The sequence below is a fragment of the Brassica napus genome, chromosome C3, assembly GCF_020379485.1.
Source record: "Brassica napus cultivar Da-Ae chromosome C3, Da-Ae, whole genome shotgun sequence".
In the NCBI taxonomy this organism is placed as follows: Eukaryota; Viridiplantae; Streptophyta; class Magnoliopsida; order Brassicales; family Brassicaceae; genus Brassica; species Brassica napus.
In genome coordinates this window covers 72,065,029-72,084,478 of record NC_063446.1, presented here as the reverse complement: position 1 = coordinate 72,084,478, position 19,450 = coordinate 72,065,029, and the positions used below count along the sequence as shown (strand labels likewise).

Below are 19,450 nucleotides of genomic sequence, written 5' to 3'. Positions count from 1 at the left end.
AAATAGATATTGAACTGATTGTCTTAATATTTGTGTAAGACTGTATAACGGCGTATAAAGAATGACGGAGGGAGTATAAAACATGTAATTTTCTAATTCAACTCTGGAAAAAATGTTTTTCCACATAAAACGTGTTGTTTTCAAGTGTCGTTTTCAAAACGTATAAATAGATTCGGCTGCAACTGGATGTCTATTTTTTGGAATAAAATTGTATGGAATGAGTCATTCACAAAGATTCCATTAAAATATTACCATTTGAGTTGAATGAAAAAATGTTTATCCCACTAATTCCAAATGGAATATGTGGAAATAGATGAACGTAGTTAAAAGCTGCAACTGGAATGCAGTTTTTTGGAATAAAAACTTCCAGAATACTTGATTCATGTGCATTCCAAAAAAAATTCACCAGTTACAACTAAAAAATGGAATGTGTATTCTATTTCATTCCATAACATTCCAGAAAAAAAAATAACTATCATTTGAAAAATCATTCCAAATCAAAAACGTTTTAGAATAAGTGGAATGCTGATTCCATTTCATTAAATTCCAGAAATTATAATTCCTATCATTCTATATATTCCTTTTAGTTGTTACCAGTTACACCCTTAATTCATCTCAAATGGTAACATTTTTATGGAATCTTCATAAATGACTCATTCCATACAATTTTATTCCAAAATATGTACATCCAGTTGCAGCCAAAATGTATTCAGAAACAAAAAGTCTCATGAATAGATGGAATTGAAGGAATGAAAGATAAATTAAGAGTTTTATATCATTTAAAAAAAAATTATTTAGTTTAAATTCAATTTATTTCCATTCCACTACGTTCCTTTGAAAAACTACCATTCATGTTACATAAATATTTATAATTCCAATAATCATATTCCTTTTATTGTCATCGTTCCATCTTTTGTATTCCATTTTTTTAATTCGTCTCATTCATGGTATTCTAAAAACTTAAAACCAGTTACACCCTAAGTATCATTCAAATTTTATACCATAAAAGGTAGCTTTCAAATTATCCCTTAATTAAACGTGGTTTATCTTTCATTGAATGTCTAGTATTTTCACAATTCATAAAGAATATTGTTCTCTGTTAATTAATTTAATGTGACTGAAATCAATAGCCTAAGACTTATGCCTTAAACGTTAGTTTAAGCAGTAAAAACAGATAATTAACGATTCTTCATTGATTTGACATATTGGAATAATTAATATTTAAATAATATTTTATTTATATGTACTAAATACTATAATTATGACAGATTATTAACCAAACATATAATTATGTTACGTACATCTAAAGAAAGTAAACGATTTTGATCTCAAATTTCTTTGTTAACTTTTATTAATGGTTGTTATCTAAACTAAATGATTACTCTTGCCTTGATGTCAATTATGGTTTTTTACACATATTAAAAATTGTTAAATGTTAAACACCAAAATCTAAGAAAAACTTGACTTAAAATTAAGAGATAAAAATCCGGTAATTAAATTGAAAATCATATGGCTAGGACCGTTGTTGCAGCACTGCATCATATCCACAACTACCTACCGGAAGACTGAGTTCTGACTATACGTGTGCAAACATCATATCTTCCAAGTTCCAATGAAGAAGAGCTCTAAAAGATCTACGATAAAAATACCGAACTATTAGAGATGCATTCGGAACCCACCAACAAAACATATTCACTTCAAAATATGCCAAAAACATAGCTAAATCTAAATAGAAAATTCTAACACAACATACTATATATTTTTAAACTCTCACATTAAATCCATGAATTCTCATGAAAAAAAGAGTAAAAACAAACAAAAAGCACAGCACCGAAGCTTAAAAGCTACCGGACGTTGGCCGGATCACATCACCTATTACAGAAAAGAAAACAAGTGGTCTGAAAAACAAGTAAAGAAAGATAGAAAAAAACAACAAGATTAATCATGGAGTAACTGATTTTGTGGAAGCCAGTTAAGGCAAGTGGTCGTTGGAGCTTCTTATCATTAACTGCCAGATATATCTCTCTGAACCAAATAAGACATATGACGGTTTGGGAACGAATCAGACTTCTTTGAACAATGATGGTGTTGAACAACAGTAACGTGCGTTGATGGGTTGGTTGGAACCTCCATATTTTAAAGTGCAAAGATCAGAGTCGTCTGGTACATGAATGTGATTGTTGATCCTAGTAGTTTTGGTTAAGAGTCCAAACTTATCAGGGTTTGGTAAGTTTTGGTGTTGGTGGTGTGTAGCCTCGTCCACGATCTTTTGAGCTGAGGATGATGTGGTATTGATCTTTCTATCACCCTCGACCAACTGCTTCATTAACTGGTTCATTTCCTTTTTTAGTCTCTTCCCTTCCCGGTTCCTCTTTATTTGCTGATCTGGTATGATCAGCGCGGTCGGGTCTTCCCTGTTATCGACTTGTCCTGAACTTGCGATTGCATCACCAAGGACTGCAAAATAAATGCATAAAATAACAACCGACAAGATTTTTCAAAATTGTATTTTCTTCTTTTAGAGCATCATCAACCCACATCATGATTTTTCTTTAAAAATAGAAGAACTCTATTATAAATATGGGTTTTACTCCAATGTAAGCATGTATATCAGAGTTTTCTACTTTTAAAGAAAAATAATAGATTAATGTTATTTTGTTACCAGTAGTCAGATCCTCCAACGCAAACTCTTCTTCTCCTTCTTTGTTATCTCCAACCTCACCGCCATTCTTCTTTTCCACATCGTTAGTGCTAAAACACTTACTAAATCTAAGCATCTTCCACCTAAAATACCACTTACTCCCACAAGTATTACCAGTACTACTCCTACCACCTTTCTTCTCTTTCTTTAACTGCCTTCGCATAGCTTCACACTCGTTGTGTAACTTACCTATGCCTGCTCTCAATCTGCTAATCTCCGCTTGTTGAACATTCATGTCGAATTTCGACACGCACCAACTAGGAGCAGGCTCTGAGAAGTGTGAACCCGAAGGGTTTCGACATAATGATGAGACATTACAGTCAATGCTGTTGTTGTGGGGGCCATGACTCAACTTTGTCTGTTCAGTGAACAAAATATGAATAATAGTTCTCACTGGTAAGCGAGGATTTTCTGCAGCGTGAAGAGACGCCCCCATTGATAACTTCTTGATGCCTATTAGCCCACAAAGTCTCCTCCTCTCTTGCTTTGTCACATCAGGATGTGCCTAAAACCAATTAAATCAATAAATTTTTGAACCTTTCAACCACCTGACAACCGTAAGTATTTTTTTTACATTATCTTACCTTGAGATAAGTGTCCAAAGCGAGGTATAAGCCATCTTCTGTTACACGAGAATGTCTAGGGAGAGCATCCGTGAGGGTAATAAACTCTATGAGGCTTAAATTGAGGTCTGCGGCAGCTTCCGCGAGGTAAGAGTCTACGAGCTTCGCCACTTTAATGAGAGAAGTACCGCTTTTGATTCCTTCATTGTATATTCTTGCAAAGTTCTTCACCACTCGAGTCACTAGCTCTACGTCGAGCAACGCAGCACAAGTGTGACTGAAAGAAGGTATCATTAGCTCTGTGAGGGAAGCTTCTTCTAGCTGCCATGATATCCTCACTTCGAGGTCGGCCTTGTAGTCCGTATCTGCTCCGACAATATTGGCGGTTCTGAGTAGACGGAGGAGGAAGTTACATGAAACGGAGTCTTTCTCCGGCGGAAGGATTCCGATTAGGGTTTCGACCAAGAAACGTTTTTTCATCACGCACGCAGTTACGCTATGCGAATACTGCTGCTGATTTTCCAAAATGACGCCGGAGAGGTCAGGGAGCCGCGTGGAAGCATAATGAGCGATAATGGAGCCAATGTGGCCGGGACGAGCGCCGTTGGCTTTGATTGTGGCGATGGTTTTAACGAAACAATCCACGTCGTGAACGAAACCATCACCCTCGAACCAAAAAGACTTCGTTCCTCCGGCAGCTTGTAACGGAGATTTGCTGGAGGTGATGACAGATACCGGCAGAGATGCTCTCGTCATCTTTTTGGTTTTCACGATGGACTTGCAGTGTGTGTACAGTGCGTAGTTTTATACTGTTTGTAACTATCGTTGAAAAAAATAATTTATTTTATATTTCATTAAGGATAATATTCAGAAAGAACAGGTTTTCTCATCAAATAAATAAAAAACTATGGTTGAGAAGAAAATTATTTTCATTTCCTTTTAAGGATAATACTAGATTTTGATGAAAGCGCGGAGTTTTTTTTTTTTTCAATGGTCAAAATATTTAGTAAATGTCATATTTCATATATTTGTGTTTTATTTTATAAAAGACTTAAACTTTTTATCTTTTTTTATCATGTTTTATTTTAAATGACTATTTATGTTTCAAAAATTAAACTTTATTTTCTTAATGAATTAAGTTGGTATAACTCTGATAAATTAATTTTATTATGTGGTTAATATTTTTAATAAAAATAATTATATACTTTTAATAAAGATTTATACTTTTCAATGAAAAAATCAATTTTTTTTATGAATGCTTAAATTATATTAAGAAAAAAAATAATTAAGAATGATTGAAAAAAAATTATTTGAACTTGGACTCAATGGCCGAAAAGAAAAAAAAATGTGAGAGTTGGATCTGATTTATTAATCGGTCCAAATGGCCCAAGAGAGATCTGATGTGGACAGTGGGCTGGATCCGAAAAAAATGACCCAATATAGATATGTTATTAATATTACTTGATTGTCCTTAATGAAACATGCAATATTAGTAAAGAAATGGTAGGCTAAGGTAAAAAGGACAATAGGATCCTGATTTAATAGTATAGATTCGGAAAGAACATGTTTCTTGTTTGTTTGTTTTGCCAACAAGTTTCTTGTCTGGTCGACGATATACATACAGACAAATCACTGAGATTTTTTTTTCTAGAACAGCTTTAAGGTTTTCAGGCCCTAGACGTAGCGATAAGACTACGGTTGATTGATAAGTAAACCATGTAAGAAAATAAATCATACTTAGCAAAATATCTAGACATTAAATTGTTTTGTAAAATATATATTTTGATGACACAAAAATTACCAATAGCATGTAATCTTGAAATCAAATATCAATTAGCTTAGTAACCAGTTTGTTCTAAGTAAGAATAAGCTAGCTATAAATAAGGACTGAAGGCATAGTTATCAAAATAATAGTGTTAACAAATTGACTGTGTTTGTCAGTACGGTTTTAAAGTTTTACAGTTGGTTCGCGCTTTTGAAAGACGGTTCGCGTTTTATCTAACTGGGGTTCTTATCTTCGGTTAAAAGACGGTTCTTAGTTTTTTTTTAGATTTTAACTAAGAAAAACTAATAACCGTCTCTTAAATAAGAGATATAAGAGCCGTCTCTTACCCGAAAAGTGTAAAAAAAACAAAAAAATATTAAATCATGAGTTAAATTTTTTTTTTTGTTTTTTTTACACTTTTCGGCTAAGAGACGACTCTTATATCTCGTATTTAAGAGATGGTTCTTAGCTTTTCTTAGTTAAAATCTAAAAAAAACTAAGAACCGTCTCTTAACCGAAGCTAAGAACCCCAGTTAGATTCCAAATATAAAACGTTGATTTTTATTGTCAACAAAAAATTGTGACTTAACGAATTGAATATATGTCACAATTATATTGTTTTTAATAGAGAGATAGTTTGTTGACTATGCATACAAATCTAGACTAAATTTAGTGTTATTGGTTATATGATTTTAAAATATGTATTGAAATCATGTGTTATTGGTTTAATGATTCATAAATTCTAATTCAAATCAAGCATTATTCAATCATACGGATTTACTAGTAGATTTGTTTTTATAATATATTTGAATGGATTTGCATAGATTTCTTTGTTAAAAATACAAAGACTCAAATCTGAAGGAAAACTTCCGGATTTGTAAATACTAATCCGAAAGAATTTGAAAATTTGTATATTTTATTTGAATTTATAAATACTGTATGTATTTATAAATCAATCAAAATATAAAAACCAATAACATCTCCTTAATCATTAATAAAAGTCAGTCAATGACATACTTGTCAAAACTAAACCAAATTAAAGGGATATCAAAATACTGGATTATGTTTGTTTTAAATTAAATGAGAAAAAGCAATAAGCACTGAAATCCTTTATATAGTAAAGCACATGTCACTTCGCAATTCAAAATTTGACACTTGGCATAACGTTATTAAAAAAATAAAAAACAAAATTCTTTTCCAAATTTGATGAAATTCCAAATACCTTTTTTTCTTTTTGTTCAACGAAATACCAAATTCCTAATCCCTAAATTTTCTAACATTTCTTTTTTTTTTTTTTTTTTTTTTTTTTTTTTTGAATAATCGTGCTTTAAACTGTAAGTAGGAAAACAGACTACTAGACTACATGATCTTGTTAATTTCACAGCCACGTTAAAAAGAAGATCACGATTTGAAACTGTTTTTCATCTATATTACCTTTCAGTTTTTTTGATCCGCCGTTATCCCTTTTTCATCCTCCAAATCTTCATTTTTTTTTTCATGTTTCTCTTTCTGTTGAGGTCTTCTACTGATGCCAAATTTTGTCATACAAGTTTATGATTACTCTTAATTAAGATCCATTTTCCTCTTTTCTCAGTTAATAATCTCTTAATTGGTGTTACAAAAAAAAAAATCTCTTAATTGTTTATTTCAGGTTGAATATGGCACTTGAGTGTACTGCTGTTTCAAAGCTCAGCAGCAACTAAGGTAATAATACATATTTCCAACTTCATTATCTTCATAATTGGTATTTACAAATCTCGGTTATTTATATGGCTTATCATTTGTAGACTATTTCCTTGCTTTTGCATACAACAAAAACAGAAACAGAGAGGGAAGAAGAAAAAATGATAAACTAGGCTTTAACAAGAATGGCTTTAACAAGAATGGTTCTCTGCAGAAGACACAGTAAAAGAGCAAAATTGTACATAATCTAAAACGAGATATATCCTTTAGTTTTCTATGATCCTCTCTTTTATGTTAAGCTTTAATATTTTGTTTCTCATGTAGCTTTGAAGAAATCATATCCCACGGCTAACAAATAACGATCAAAAGATGTAGAAAGACAGCAAAAAAACCTAACACTCTACCAATGAAAATAACTATCAACAACCCAACCCATCTCCATACCACACATTCTGATATCACGTTTGAAATCGTTAGGTGTTACATCTATTTTATCCAAGGTCAGAATTTATCTCATGTTGAAATCTATTTTTTTAATTCATCAAGAGTCTTAAAGTAAAAAAGTTTTAAAATCTTAACTGTTAATGAAGAGGGGGGGAAAGGGATAAAAAAAAACACAATGTTTCTCAGAGAATTTTCATAAAATTAGAGAACCGTGATTCATCTTTAGGTGTAAGAAATAAAAAGTGTAGACGTATTACAAGAAAGATAGGGATGCAGCAGCAATCTCTTAATCATGTTGTTAAGATATTTGACTAAAATAATATTTTTGCTTAAAAATTATTTTACAGTTTCATGATCAAATAATTTAATAGAATAAATTTAACCGTGCTAACACTAGTTAAGGAACAATTTAAATTTCAGTGGCCTAAGTTCTAATTATTATGATGAAATAAGGATTATTCCTAAAATGTACTTCAAAAAGTACAATGTAAGAAATTCTAAACTCTAATAAACTGAAAACTATATTTTTATTTGTAAAAATAATGAATTTCAGCAATTTTTCCACAACACAAATTTCTAATTTTTATTAAAACAATAATTATATCATAAGGTTTACACTTTTTGTATAGGAACATTGGTGATGATTGGTTCGACTTTTGCTGTAAAAATTTAGCTGTAAAGTTTAGACGTAGGTAAGTTGGTTGTACCTTTAAATTTGTTACCGTATATATTTCGTAAAGACTTTTGATGTGAAATATATGATGCATATAAAAATAATTAATTTTTATCAAATAAAATAATTAATATTAAATATTTTATTAGAAATTAACAAAGTTTACTGTTATTTAAAATGTAATATGTAAAATAATAATTTTTGTTATTTTAAATATTTCAGTGATTTTAAAAATACCCAAAATTAAATTAAATTATGTTTATATATTTTTTTATTATGATTATCTAATTTATTTGATATTATAAATAATTTTTTTCATTTTAGATGTTCAATATTCTATAAAAGAAATATGTAATTTTTTTGCCTAAAATACGTAAGAAAAAATGTCTTTAATTTTTTTTGCTTTCAATTTTAAAAATCATGTTTAGCTTCATTTTTAAAGCTACAACAAAATTTTATTTTTTCTTATATATTTTATCAAAAAATCTATGTCTTTCTTTTTCTTTATTATTTTTCTCTATTTATATATTTATTAAAATCTTAAACTCCACCTCTATAACTCCACCACTCAAATCTAAAATCTAAATCTAGATTAGTATTTAATCCACGGGTGAAGTGTTCATTTACTTTTTTTTAAATTAAAAGTAAATATAGTTTAGGTAAAGTGATAGCTTAAACAATTTTTCAATTAAAAAGACTTCATTCTTCGGGAAGCTTTTGACGGTGATTTGTCGGAGGTGATGGCAGATACCGGCAAAATGTTCTCCTTGTTCTTTTGATTTTCAGTGTTCTCGTCATCATTTTGGTTTTAACTGTGGAGGTTGCAGTGTGTGTAAGGAAAATTCATCATCCCTCATTCAACGGTAAAATTCCTGCGGAAATAATACTCTTAAAAACAACATTCGGTAAGAACAAGTTTCTTGTTTGATCGATGATAACAGACAAACACTATTGATTCACAATAGCTGTGAGGTTTTCAGGCCCTAGACGTAGCTATAAGACAACAGTTGATTCATTAATTACTTGGCAAATATGTTAGAAAAAGATCAAAGTTAGAAAAATATCTAGATATTTAAATGATTTTTAAAAATAATTATAACATAAGCGATCACACTTTTATATAGGACTTATAAAATAAAACTTTAAAATTATTATCTTTACTTTAGTAGAGTTATATATAAATTGCAGTGTCAAAAGAGTTTAACATAAGAAATTCTAAACTACATAAAATATTATATTTTGTTTTGTAAAAACCAAGAAGATCAGTTATTTTACTGATATTTGAGAATATTTATTTCTTATAATGTATGAGTAAATCTTGTATAAATTTATAATATATATACAGGTTTTTACCGTAATTTATAAGAATTTATATTTGATATAAAATATATTTTAAAAATATATTTTTAATAATAAATTTTATTATTATATGTGGAAGTACATAGGATTGAGCTCTTGGTGAGTCCCACCTATAGTCTCTAGGGGGTGTCACACCTAGTATCTTCTAGGGGGGTCACACCTGTTAAAAAGTCCCACCATTTAAAACAAATTACAGACGTTGTTCTGTTCTTAAAAAGTCTTCATCGAAACTTCATCGTCTCATCATGACTTAAGGCTTAGTTCCAAAGGAAATAACAAATTCTTGCCTTTTCCTATAGAAACAATCAAGCTAGATCTTTGAAATCCACAAAAATAAACACAAGAAAAGAATCCAGACAAGTTGATTAATTGCGGATGTATGTATAAGAAATGTCTTTGTTGACAGAACAAGAAAAGAAAGCCACAAACCTTGTAACTGAACAACACGAAAACATTGAAACCAAAACAAGTGTAAAAGATATTAGATAAAGGCCATACGCTGCTGGTTCGGGACTTTATCCTACACAGTGTCGTCCAATTATATTGGGCACTATAGGATTGGTGTAAAAACCTCTCCAACAACGGTACCGAAAACACGTTTTACAATTGGTAACTTTTTAAATAAAATTTGGCGACTAAAGTCACTTCTTCTTGATATTTAGCCTAGGGCCGTTAGCTCTGATCCAATTCCTACCGTTGGAGAGGGTCGAGAGGCTGAGTAGAAGACATGGATTTTTTTTTGTGTGAAAGACAGAGTCGATCTTATTTCAATTCCAAAAATTAATACGTACAAACATAGGAACATGGACGTCTCTTTAATATTCTCTGTACGACAATCAACGTAAATGTGTATAAAAACAGAGTCGAAATGCAGACAATAGTAATTAAAAACACTACACAACATGGGATGCTATGGTCCCCTTTTAATTATAGTACGAGGACCATGTCGCTTGTGTCACTGGTTACTATACTATATTTTAACGATAACCACAAACTTCATTAAACATGTTAATCTTATTAAGTAATCCAAAGGTTTTAGAAATGATAAAACAGGATTTGTCGGAATCGACGAGGTTTATGGATCATGATATCAATATACATTTCCTAACAATTGTTGGTGTGAAGTGGCTTTAATTAGATTATGACTTCAACTAGATTTACAAAGGGATTATATGTTACATTGATAGGAACAAACCAAAAGGTAGTATTCAGAAAAGGGTTTAGATAATCATCAAATACATACGCACATAGATAGACAAGTAACACCGATGGTAAAACAATAACAAACATATCCTAAACAAACATCTCTAGAGACTTCTTAACCAAACATAAGACTCTCTTGCAAAGTGGTAAATAAAATCTATTCCTTGGCGGATTTGTTGATGAGAGACTTGTGGATGTGAGGGATGACACCACCGCCAGCTATAGTTCCTTTGATGAGAGTATCCAGCTCTTCATCTCCACGAATAGCGAGCTGCAAGTGCCTGGGGGAGATACGTTTCACCTTCAGGTCCTTGCTCGCGTTACCAGCCAACTCCAGAACTTCTGCAGTCAGATACTCAAGTATCGCCGCCGTGTAAACAGCTGCAGTTGCTCCAACTCTTCCGTGAGCGGTGGACCTAGTCTTCAACAGTCGATGCACCCTACCTACAGGGAACTGTACAAAAAGGAACCAATAATAAGTCACAACAATGGAACAAGATCTGAGACACAAAAGTCAATTAGTTACAAAAGCTCAAGGTTCTTGAGTTGAAGCAAGACTTTTTAGAAACCTCCCAGCATCAACACCATAAGAAGGTTCAAGAAAACACAGATTAGTGAATCAAATTAGATTTTTTGTTCCTCATAACAGCATAACCATGACTAGTCATAACCACAAAATCAAGAACTCACCCACTAATGAAATGTTGAAGAAAACACACAGTTTTGAATCAAAACCATCTCTTTGTTGCTATTACGACCTTAAACTACTCTCAAGTCTCAAGTATCATGACTAGCCTAATACGAGGGCTAAGAGATGCTAAAAAAGGTGAAGGATCCGCCACTTATAAGATTCGATTCCAAAAAGGAACAGACTTTGGTTTACAGGAGGAGACAGTAAGAGAGTTACTTGAAGACCAGCTCGAGCAGAACGGGTGATGGGTTGTTTCTTCTTGTCCTTGTCCTTCTCGTTACCACTGGGTTTCCCCATTATCAAACCCTTTGCTCCTTTTCCCGACATTTTCCCGCTAAAAGCTTCAGACTTTGCTCGGAGAGAGAGAGGGAGCACGTAGATCGCAACAGAGGAGACGAAGAGCTTGCGAGTCGATAGATAGTTCCCCAGAGAGAAAGAGAAGAGAAAGTTAGTTGACGATTTTACCCCTCTACATCAACCTTTATTACAGCTTTAAAGCCCAAGCCCAATAAAATGTTAAGTCGAATTATTATCATAAAGACATAAACTGCAGATCATGTCCCATTTAATAGTCATTTTTTTCACACAAGAAACTTGCTTTGTCTGATTCAGGAGTGACGAGAGAGAAGGCAATTTGACTTTAGGAAGTTAAGAGCACCTTTATGGGCTCTAATGAATAAACTAGTAGTTAATTTTGTGATTTGAAAAGTTTAGAATCCTTGTTAGTTTAATTAATTTTTTCATCGTCCAATGGGAGAACCAACGAGGTTCTTAAATTTTTTTTTTTAAAATTGAATTAATGGATTTCATAACTTTTTTTTAAAGTTGAATTATGTCTAACCAATAAACAGTTAATGTAAAACACACCTACCTAATCACTGTCTAACAATAGACACAATACATGAAGCAATGGCTCGGACACAATTCCTCCTCTGTCCACGCCACTAGAGTCACACATGTAACACATTCACTGTGATAAAACAATTGTATACAAAGGAGTTTACCATTGTAATCAGTCAAGTGATCTGCAAGATGTTGATTCTAAAGAGACAGTTTACTTACTTCATTTGGGAGACATTGTAGTGGGTATGGCTGTTTAGGAGCGCGGTCCAAACTGGAGTCATATGTAAAGTGCAGCATGCTACATAGATGGCTGATGCGCAGCTCTATTAGGTAGAAGGAGAGTTGTTGAAGCTGACAAAACTGTAGTATCAAATGCCTGCTTAGTCATACATGTTTGTTTTTACATTTTATATAGCTTATCAGAAACTAGTTCCACCCATACCTTCTTGTTTGATTGAGCAGCTTTTAGGAACCTCAAAATGAAAACGTAAGGGGTCGCTTCATTCAAACGGAACTTTAACTGTTTGAGCATAATCCTCTCCTAAGAAAAAGAAGAAGATTAACTATAATTGTCAAAAAATGGCTAGAGAAGTGGAACCATAAACAGAACATCAACTACAATTTTAAAGACAAAGAAGAAATCAATGAACAGTCAACCACAATCCAAATCTTCTGACTTAAATGTCAATGTTCATATACCAATCAATACAAGCGAAGTTTCTCAGATTGCAATCCGGAACACAACAACACAACTGAATCTAAACGCCCCCAAAGACAGAACCACATTTACAGATCCAAAAGGATAAAATGCAAAGAAAACACAAATCTAAGACAAGAGGAGAATATCGATCACCTGAGCTGAGAGAGGAGACACAGAGAAAGCTTCATACCATCAAATCCGAAAGTGAAACTATCAGAGATCACAAATCATACTATCAAAACGAGAAGTCAAAGTGTCAGAGAGATACCTTCACAAAGTTTTGATCTTTGTCTTCCAAACCTTGATGTCATCGTTCATGACACCAAACTTATCAGATTGGATACGCAGAGCTTGGTTCCTGTTTCGATTCCGGAAGAAGAATGGGTTGATCGGGAAGGGAAAGGTTGAGACTTTTCGGAGAACAAGTCGTGTTCCCAGGTGGACTCCGGCAACGGTGATTTCATCGACGGATTTGGAGGAGGAGGAGGTAGCACCGATCGATCGCCGAAGAACATGCAACAAAAAAGAACCGACGAAGAGAGAGACTGGTTATTTAGACTCCTTTCGTCTTTTACCAGTAGCCAATACGAAAACGCCACGTAGGGATTTTTAACAATTCTTAAAACCCTCTGCTTAACGCCGGTTCTCTGCTTTTTATTCATTTTTGATTTATTTTTTTCGTTTTTTTTAAGAACCCTTGCTAAACCATCCAATCTCCAATGGAGGTGGTCTTAGCGTCACAAATTCTTAATGTCGGCCAAATACAAAATATATCTTTATGCGGTTAATAAAACGATTTCAAATAAGGAAATTCTGAATATTGACTTCGTAATTTCAAATTTTTATAAATAAATTTTGTTTGCGGTAAAAAAAAAAAGAAATTACTTACTTCTACCTTTTTAATTTATTCAAGTTTAGTAAGTTTTCCTTTCTAAGAATAACTGTAGGATTCAACTATAAATACATGTGTATATATATATACATGTTCATGAAAACAAATTAAAATCACATCTACTGCTTTGTTTGAAGATGAGCCACATTAAAATACTTGCGTGTGTTATCCTTATAATGATGTTTCTTTTTGGACTCGCTCACCTAAGCGCTTCTACTTGTCGTGGTGATAGGAACGCCCACAATGATTTCTTGGTTGGTATCATACTAGTTTCTCTTGGGTTTCCTGGACTGTTGTATTGTTGGGCTTATAAACGTTACTGTGTTACCGACAAGATCATGGTTTGGGTACCAGCGATGACCATTTTATTATCAACATCACGGAGTTGGCCAGTGTTAACCCCTCCATCCTCATCCGATCAATCCCCGTCGTTGATTTTAACCCTCGGAAGTTTGAGGACTGCGTTGAGTGTGTCATTTGTCTCTCTGAGCTCGCCGACGGAGACAAAGCCAAACTCTTACCGAGCTGTAAACATTGGTTTCACGCCCATTGCATCGACGCGTGGTTTGAGTCGCAAGCTACTTGTCCTATATGCAAAACCCGAGTACGCCTGTTCCAAACTAACTGTTGGGGAAAGTCACACGGCGCAGTGGAAATACTAATGGTCGTGTTCCCCTGACCTTGTGCGAACCTATGAAGAAAATACTTCGACGATGGCAAGATATCAAAGTTGCGATAACTAAATGAGACACACAATTTTTACGTGGAAAACCTCCTCGATGTGAGAAGGAAAAACCACGGGACCGTAGTCCACTCAAAAATCCACTATATAAATGGTATGAGTACAACCACGTCCTCCCTGTTCAACAGCCTGAACAGAATAGAGAATCTAGCTACAAAGAGCTATCTCCAACACAAACAACAACAACAAGAGAGCAACACAAAGCTTCAAAACCGGCAGCAACCAAACGACCTCAGCTCACAAAGATTCCGGCTTCCACAAACTAATCCAACCGTACAAATCCAAGATAAACAAGTCGACAATACCTCTGCCAAATTTCAGCTCAATAAGAGAAGATCTCACCGTTGGATTTACCAAACACCCAAGACTGCTCTGCTGAAGAACTATGGCGACCAGCTTCAAGAAAACCCAGACAACAGAAGATCCAACCGTTGAAATCCAAATCCCTTCGGTGAACCTCTAACCCACTGACTGAATAAGCTTCCCACAAAATATCAGCCCGATCAGGATCCGTTTGACCCTCCAAATCCAGTCTTGAAATCACCTTACGAGTTTTCTCCTTCTCTCTCTTTTTCTCCTTTTTCTCTCTCTTTTTCTTTTGTCAAAACTCCATTATTTGTGTAAGTGCCAAAAGGGGAACATTAATTATTTCAAGTTCACCCCAATTGGTCCTCTCCATCTAGGAGGGACCCAACAAACTCCCCCTCCGACTAGATGGAAGAGACAACCATTCCGGCTATCTCTCGGCATACCTCAAGCTTCCCCCTCGGTAATGACTTCGTCATCATATCAGCTCCATTATCATCCGTATGAACTTTCTCAAGTTCCACTTCCTTAGAAGCAACCACATCTCGTATCCAATGATACCTCCTCTGAATGTGTTTTGACTTCGAATGAAATGTAGAATTCTTCCCGAGACAAATAGCGCTTTGACTATCACAAAGCAACACATACTTTTCTTGCTTGAAACCGATCTCTTCACAGAAGTTCTTCATCCACAACAACTCTTTACAAGCTTCAGTTGCGGCAATGAACTCTGCCTCAGTGGTAGATAGTGCAACACACTTTTGCAGCCTTGACTGCCATGCCACAGCTCCACCCGCAAATGTTACCAAGTAACCCGAAGTAGACTTGCTAGAATCAGCATCTCCCGACATGTCAGAATCAGTGTAACTGACAAGCAATAGCTTCTTACCTCCAAATGTAATCTTCAAATCAGAAGTCCCTCTGAGATATCTCAAAATCCACTTCACAGCATTCCAATGTTCTCTTCCCGGATTGGAGAGAAACCTGCTGACAACTCCAACGGCGTAGGCTAAATCCGGTCTTGTACAGACCATGGCATACATCAAACTACCCACTGCAGAAGCATATGGAACCTTCGCCATATCTTCCTTCTCCGCATATGTCTTCGGACTTTGTTGACTGCTCAGTCTTAAGTGTGGAGCAAGAGGAGTACTCAACACTTTAGACTTGTCCATGTGAAACCGCTTAAGTACTTTTTCAATGTACTTCTCCTGAGATAAGTGAATCAGCTTCTCACCTCTATCCCGAATAATTCTCATACCAAGAATCTGTTTCGCTGGACCCATATCTTTCATGGCAAAGGACTCACTGAGCTGCTCTTTCAACTCCTTAATTCTGTCCATGTTCCTGCCCACAATCAACATATCATCGACATACAGCAACAAGATGATAAAATCATCCTCACCGAACACCTTCACAAATACACAATGGTCTGAATCAGTCTCTGCATAACCATGCTCCCCCATAACAGACTTGAACTTCATGTACCACTGCCTTGGTGCTTGCTTCAATCCATAAAGGCTTTTCTTCAAGCGGCAAACCAAATTTTCTTTGCCCTTTTGCACATAGCCTTCCGGTTGTTCCATGTAGATCTCTTCCTCCAAATCACCATGAAGGAAAGCAGTCTTCACGTCCATTTGCTCAACCTCTAGATCAAGGCTCGCTGCCAATCCAAGTACAACCCGAATGGATGACATCTTCACAACAGGAGAAAAGATTTCATCATAATCAATTCCCTTCTTTTGGCTGTAGCCTTTCACAACCAATCTAGCCTTGTGTCGAGGTGGCAAATTATCATCCTCATGCTTAATTCTGTACACCCACTTATTAAGCAGAGCCTTCTTGCCCTTAGGCAATTCCACCAACTCAAAAGTATGGTTCTCCTCAAAAGAATCCATCTCCTCATCCATGGCTCCAAACCACTTATCCTTGTGTTCATCCTCCAAAGCTTCATCATAGCTTTCAGGCTCTCCCCCATCAGTAAGTAATACATACTCACTAGGATCATACCTTGTCGACGGTTTAAGACCTCTCTCGGATCTTCTAACAATAGTGGGTTGGTTCTCAGCAGCTGGTGTCTCACCATGATCGTCACCATGATCACCACTACCATCTTCATGTGCGGGAGCATCTGCACTGGGTGTATTATCCTGAACCTCAGCCTCAACCTCACCGTGAACCGATGTAGAAGGAGTAGCCTCTGTATCGATCAAACCCTCAAAAATCTGAGTTGGGTTTTTGGACTTGTCAATGTCCTTAATCGTTTGATCTTCCATAAACACAACATCTCTGCTCCTTACGAGCTTCCTCTCAACGGGATCATAAAATCTGTACCCGAACTCATCATGACCATAACCGATGAACACACACTGCCGCGACTTCATCTCAAGCTTCGATCTATCAACCTTGGGAATATGAACAAATGCCTTACACCCAAAGACCCTCAAGTGACTGTAAGAAACATCCTTACCAGTCCAAACCCTCTCTGGAACATCACCATCCAATGGAGCACTTGGTGACAAATTCAGCACATGAACCACCGTGTTCAAAGCTTCTGCCCAGAAAGTCATCGATAAGCCTGACTGTGAGATCAAACATCTCATCCTCTCGACAATCGTCCGATTCATCCTTTCAGCCAACCCATTCAACTGTGGAGTATGAGGTGGCGTGAACTGATGCCTTATTCCATGCTCTTTGCAATAAGCATCAAATGGTCCAAGATACTCTCCACCATTATCACTGCGGATACACTTCAGCTTCTTCCCCGTTTGTCTCTCAACCAATGCCACAAAGTGCTTGAAATATCCCAGCACCTGATCCTTCGTCCTCATAGGAAATACCCACGACTTCCTTGAATGATCATCAATAAAAGTCACATAATATGATGCGCCACCAAGAGATCTTGTCTTCATTGGACCACACACATCTGAGTGTACCAAATCCAGTACCTCGGGTTTCCTAGAAGGTGCGGAAGACTTGAAAGATACCCTGTGTTGTTTTCCCGCAAAGCAATGCGAACACTTCTGTAGGTGCAAACCAGAGATTCCTGGAATCACCTCATTCTTAGACAACACAACCATTCCCTTCTCACTCATGTGACCGAGTCTCTTATGCCATAACTCCATGGCATTATCATTCTCCACCGCATTAACAACATCTTTGGAGACCTTAGCCTGCATCCAATAGAAAGATGAAGACTTCTCACCTCGAGCCACAATCAAAGAACCGCGAGAGAGCTTCCATTTACCACCACCGTGCAAACTGAAATAGCCCTCATCATCAAGTCTTCCCGTCGATATCAGATTCATCCTAATATCAGGAACATGCTTAACATCCTTAAGCACCAGCCTAGTACCAAGACTAGTCTCCAAGCAAACATCACCAATGCCAGCAACCTGAGCCATCGCATCATTCCCCATCTTCACAGAACCATAATTACCCGTAGTATAGGTAGAAAACAAATCCCGCTGTGATGTAGCATGAGTAGTAGCTCCACTGTCAATCACCCAACTGGTGTCCTGGCATGCGACATTAATGGCATCACCCTCAAGAAGAATGAGAAACTGATCTTCGGTGAGAGTCACCCGATCCACCTTTTCTTCTTGATTTCCTTGCTGCTTGTTTTTCAACTTCCAGCAATCCTTCTTCATGTGCCCTTTCTTATGACAGAAGTAGCACTCCATATTAGCAAATCTATTAGACTTGCTCCTGCTCCTGTTCTTGTCTCTCTTGGGATCTCTACTTGTACTTCTCCCCCTTGACTCAGTAACAAAAACATCTGAACGCGAACTGCTAGCATTCGACTGCCTTCTTGCTTCCTCATTAAGAACACTGTTCTTCACTGAATCCATCGAAATAACACCTTCCGACGCGGAGTTACAAAGAGACATCCTGAAAACCTCCCAAGAGTCCGGTAAAGTACCGAGAAGCCACAGACCGTGAATCTCATCATCAAACTTGATGCCCATATCAGACAACTTGTTGAGCAATCCCTGAAACGCATTCAAGTGATCTGTCATCGGAGTCCCCTCCTGATACCTCAGCTCAATCAACTTCTTGATCATGTACATCTTGTTGTTTCCGGTCTTCCTAGCATATAACTGCTCCAGCTTCTTCCACAAAGAACGAGCATCCGTCTCAGTCTCAATATGATGCAACACATTATCATCTACCCACTGCCTTATCAACCCACACACTTGGCGATGCTGCAGCTTCCACTCTTCATCCGTCTTCTTCTCAGGTTTCTGCTCCTCGAAGACTGGAACATGGAATTCTTTAACAAAGAGCAAATCCTCCATCTTGCCCTTCCATAGATGATAGTTAGCACCATTCAAGCTTATCATCCTGCTCATATTTTCCATCTTTCACACAAGCAAATAACAACCCAAAGTTATCAAAACCAAAGCTCTAAAACCAGAAGCTCTGATACCACTCTGTTGGGGAAAGTCACACGGCGCAGCGGAAATACTAATGGTCGTGTTCCCCTGACCTTGTGCGAACCTGTGAGGAAAATACTTCGACGATGGCAAGATATCAAAGTTGCGATAACTAAATGAGACACACAATTTTTACGTGGAAAACCTCCTCGATGTGAGAAGGAAAAACCACGGGACCGTAGTCCACTCAAAAATCCACTATATAAATGGTATGAGTACAACCACGTCCTCCCTGTTCAACAGCCTGAACAGAACAGAGAGTCTAGCTACAAAGAGCTATCTCCAACACAAACAACAACAACAAGAGAGCAACACAAAGCTTCAAAACCGGCAGCAACCAAACGACCTCAGCTCACAAAGATTCCGGCTTCCAGAAACTAATCCAACCGTACAAATCCAAGATAAACAAGTCGACAATACCTCTGCCAAATTTCAGCTCAATAAGAGAA

The 19,450-nt window shown here is 35.9% G+C and overlaps 2 protein-coding genes across 6 annotated transcripts; both read right to left on the bottom strand.

The window, feature by feature from the left end:
• Window positions 1-1,755: 1,755 nt before the first annotated feature.
• Window positions 1,756-4,051, bottom strand: LOC125583523 (root phototropism protein 3-like). The gene is made up of 3 exons (XM_048750566.1): window positions 3,286-4,051; window positions 2,663-3,206; window positions 1,756-2,457 (listed from the first exon to the last, which is right to left on the bottom strand). The coding sequence occupies exons 1-3, from the start codon at window positions 4,018-4,020 to the stop codon at window positions 2,063-2,065; spliced, it is 1,674 nt and encodes a 557-aa protein (XP_048606523.1). The 5' UTR covers window positions 4,021-4,051; the 3' UTR covers window positions 1,756-2,062.
• Window positions 4,052-10,344: 6,293 nt separating this feature from the next.
• Window positions 10,345-13,153, bottom strand: LOC106360428 (probable histone H2A variant 3). 5 transcript variants are annotated; one of them, XM_022700253.2, is made up of 6 exons: window positions 12,894-13,153; window positions 12,779-12,807; window positions 12,368-12,466; window positions 12,145-12,285; window positions 11,299-11,484; window positions 10,345-10,845 (listed from the first exon to the last, which is right to left on the bottom strand). In XM_022700253.2, the coding sequence occupies exons 1-6, from the start codon at window positions 12,934-12,936 to the stop codon at window positions 10,549-10,551; spliced, it is 795 nt and encodes a 264-aa protein (XP_022555974.2). In that variant the 5' UTR covers window positions 12,937-13,153; the 3' UTR covers window positions 10,345-10,548. The 5 variants fall into 5 exon arrangements, with proteins under 5 accessions (XP_022555974.2, XP_022555975.2, XP_022555976.2 ...); XM_022700254.2 differs by having other exon boundaries at window positions 12,779-12,783; window positions 12,894-13,152; XM_022700255.2 differs by lacking the exon at window positions 12,779-12,807 and having other exon boundaries at window positions 12,894-13,150.
• Window positions 13,154-19,450: the final 6,297 nt, after the last annotated feature.

Bases quoted from the DNA above. Each gene is read 5' to 3' on its own strand.
- LOC125583523 (XM_048750566.1), bottom strand. From the start codon at position 4,020: ATGACGAGAGCATCTCTGCCGGTATCTGTCATCACCTCCAGCAAATCT. The intron at 3,207-3,285 runs GTAAGATAATGT...AATTGGTTTTAG, and splicing joins CTTTGGACACTTATCTCAAG to GCACATCCTGATGTGACAAA. The intron at 2,458-2,662 runs GTAACAAAATAA...TTTATTTTGCAG, and splicing joins GTTGGAGGATCTGACTACTG to TCCTTGGTGATGCAATCGCA.
- LOC106360428 (XM_022700253.2), bottom strand. From the start codon at position 12,936: ATGACATCAAGGTTTGGAAGACAAAGATCAAAACTTTGTGAAG. The intron at 12,467-12,778 runs GTGATCGATATT...TCTTTTTCTTAG, and splicing joins TGTCTCCTCTCTCAGCTCAG to GAGAGGATTATGCTCAAACA. The intron at 12,286-12,367 runs GTATGGGTGGAA...TTGATACTACAG, and splicing joins CTGCTCAATCAAACAAGAAG to TTTTGTCAGCTTCAACAACT.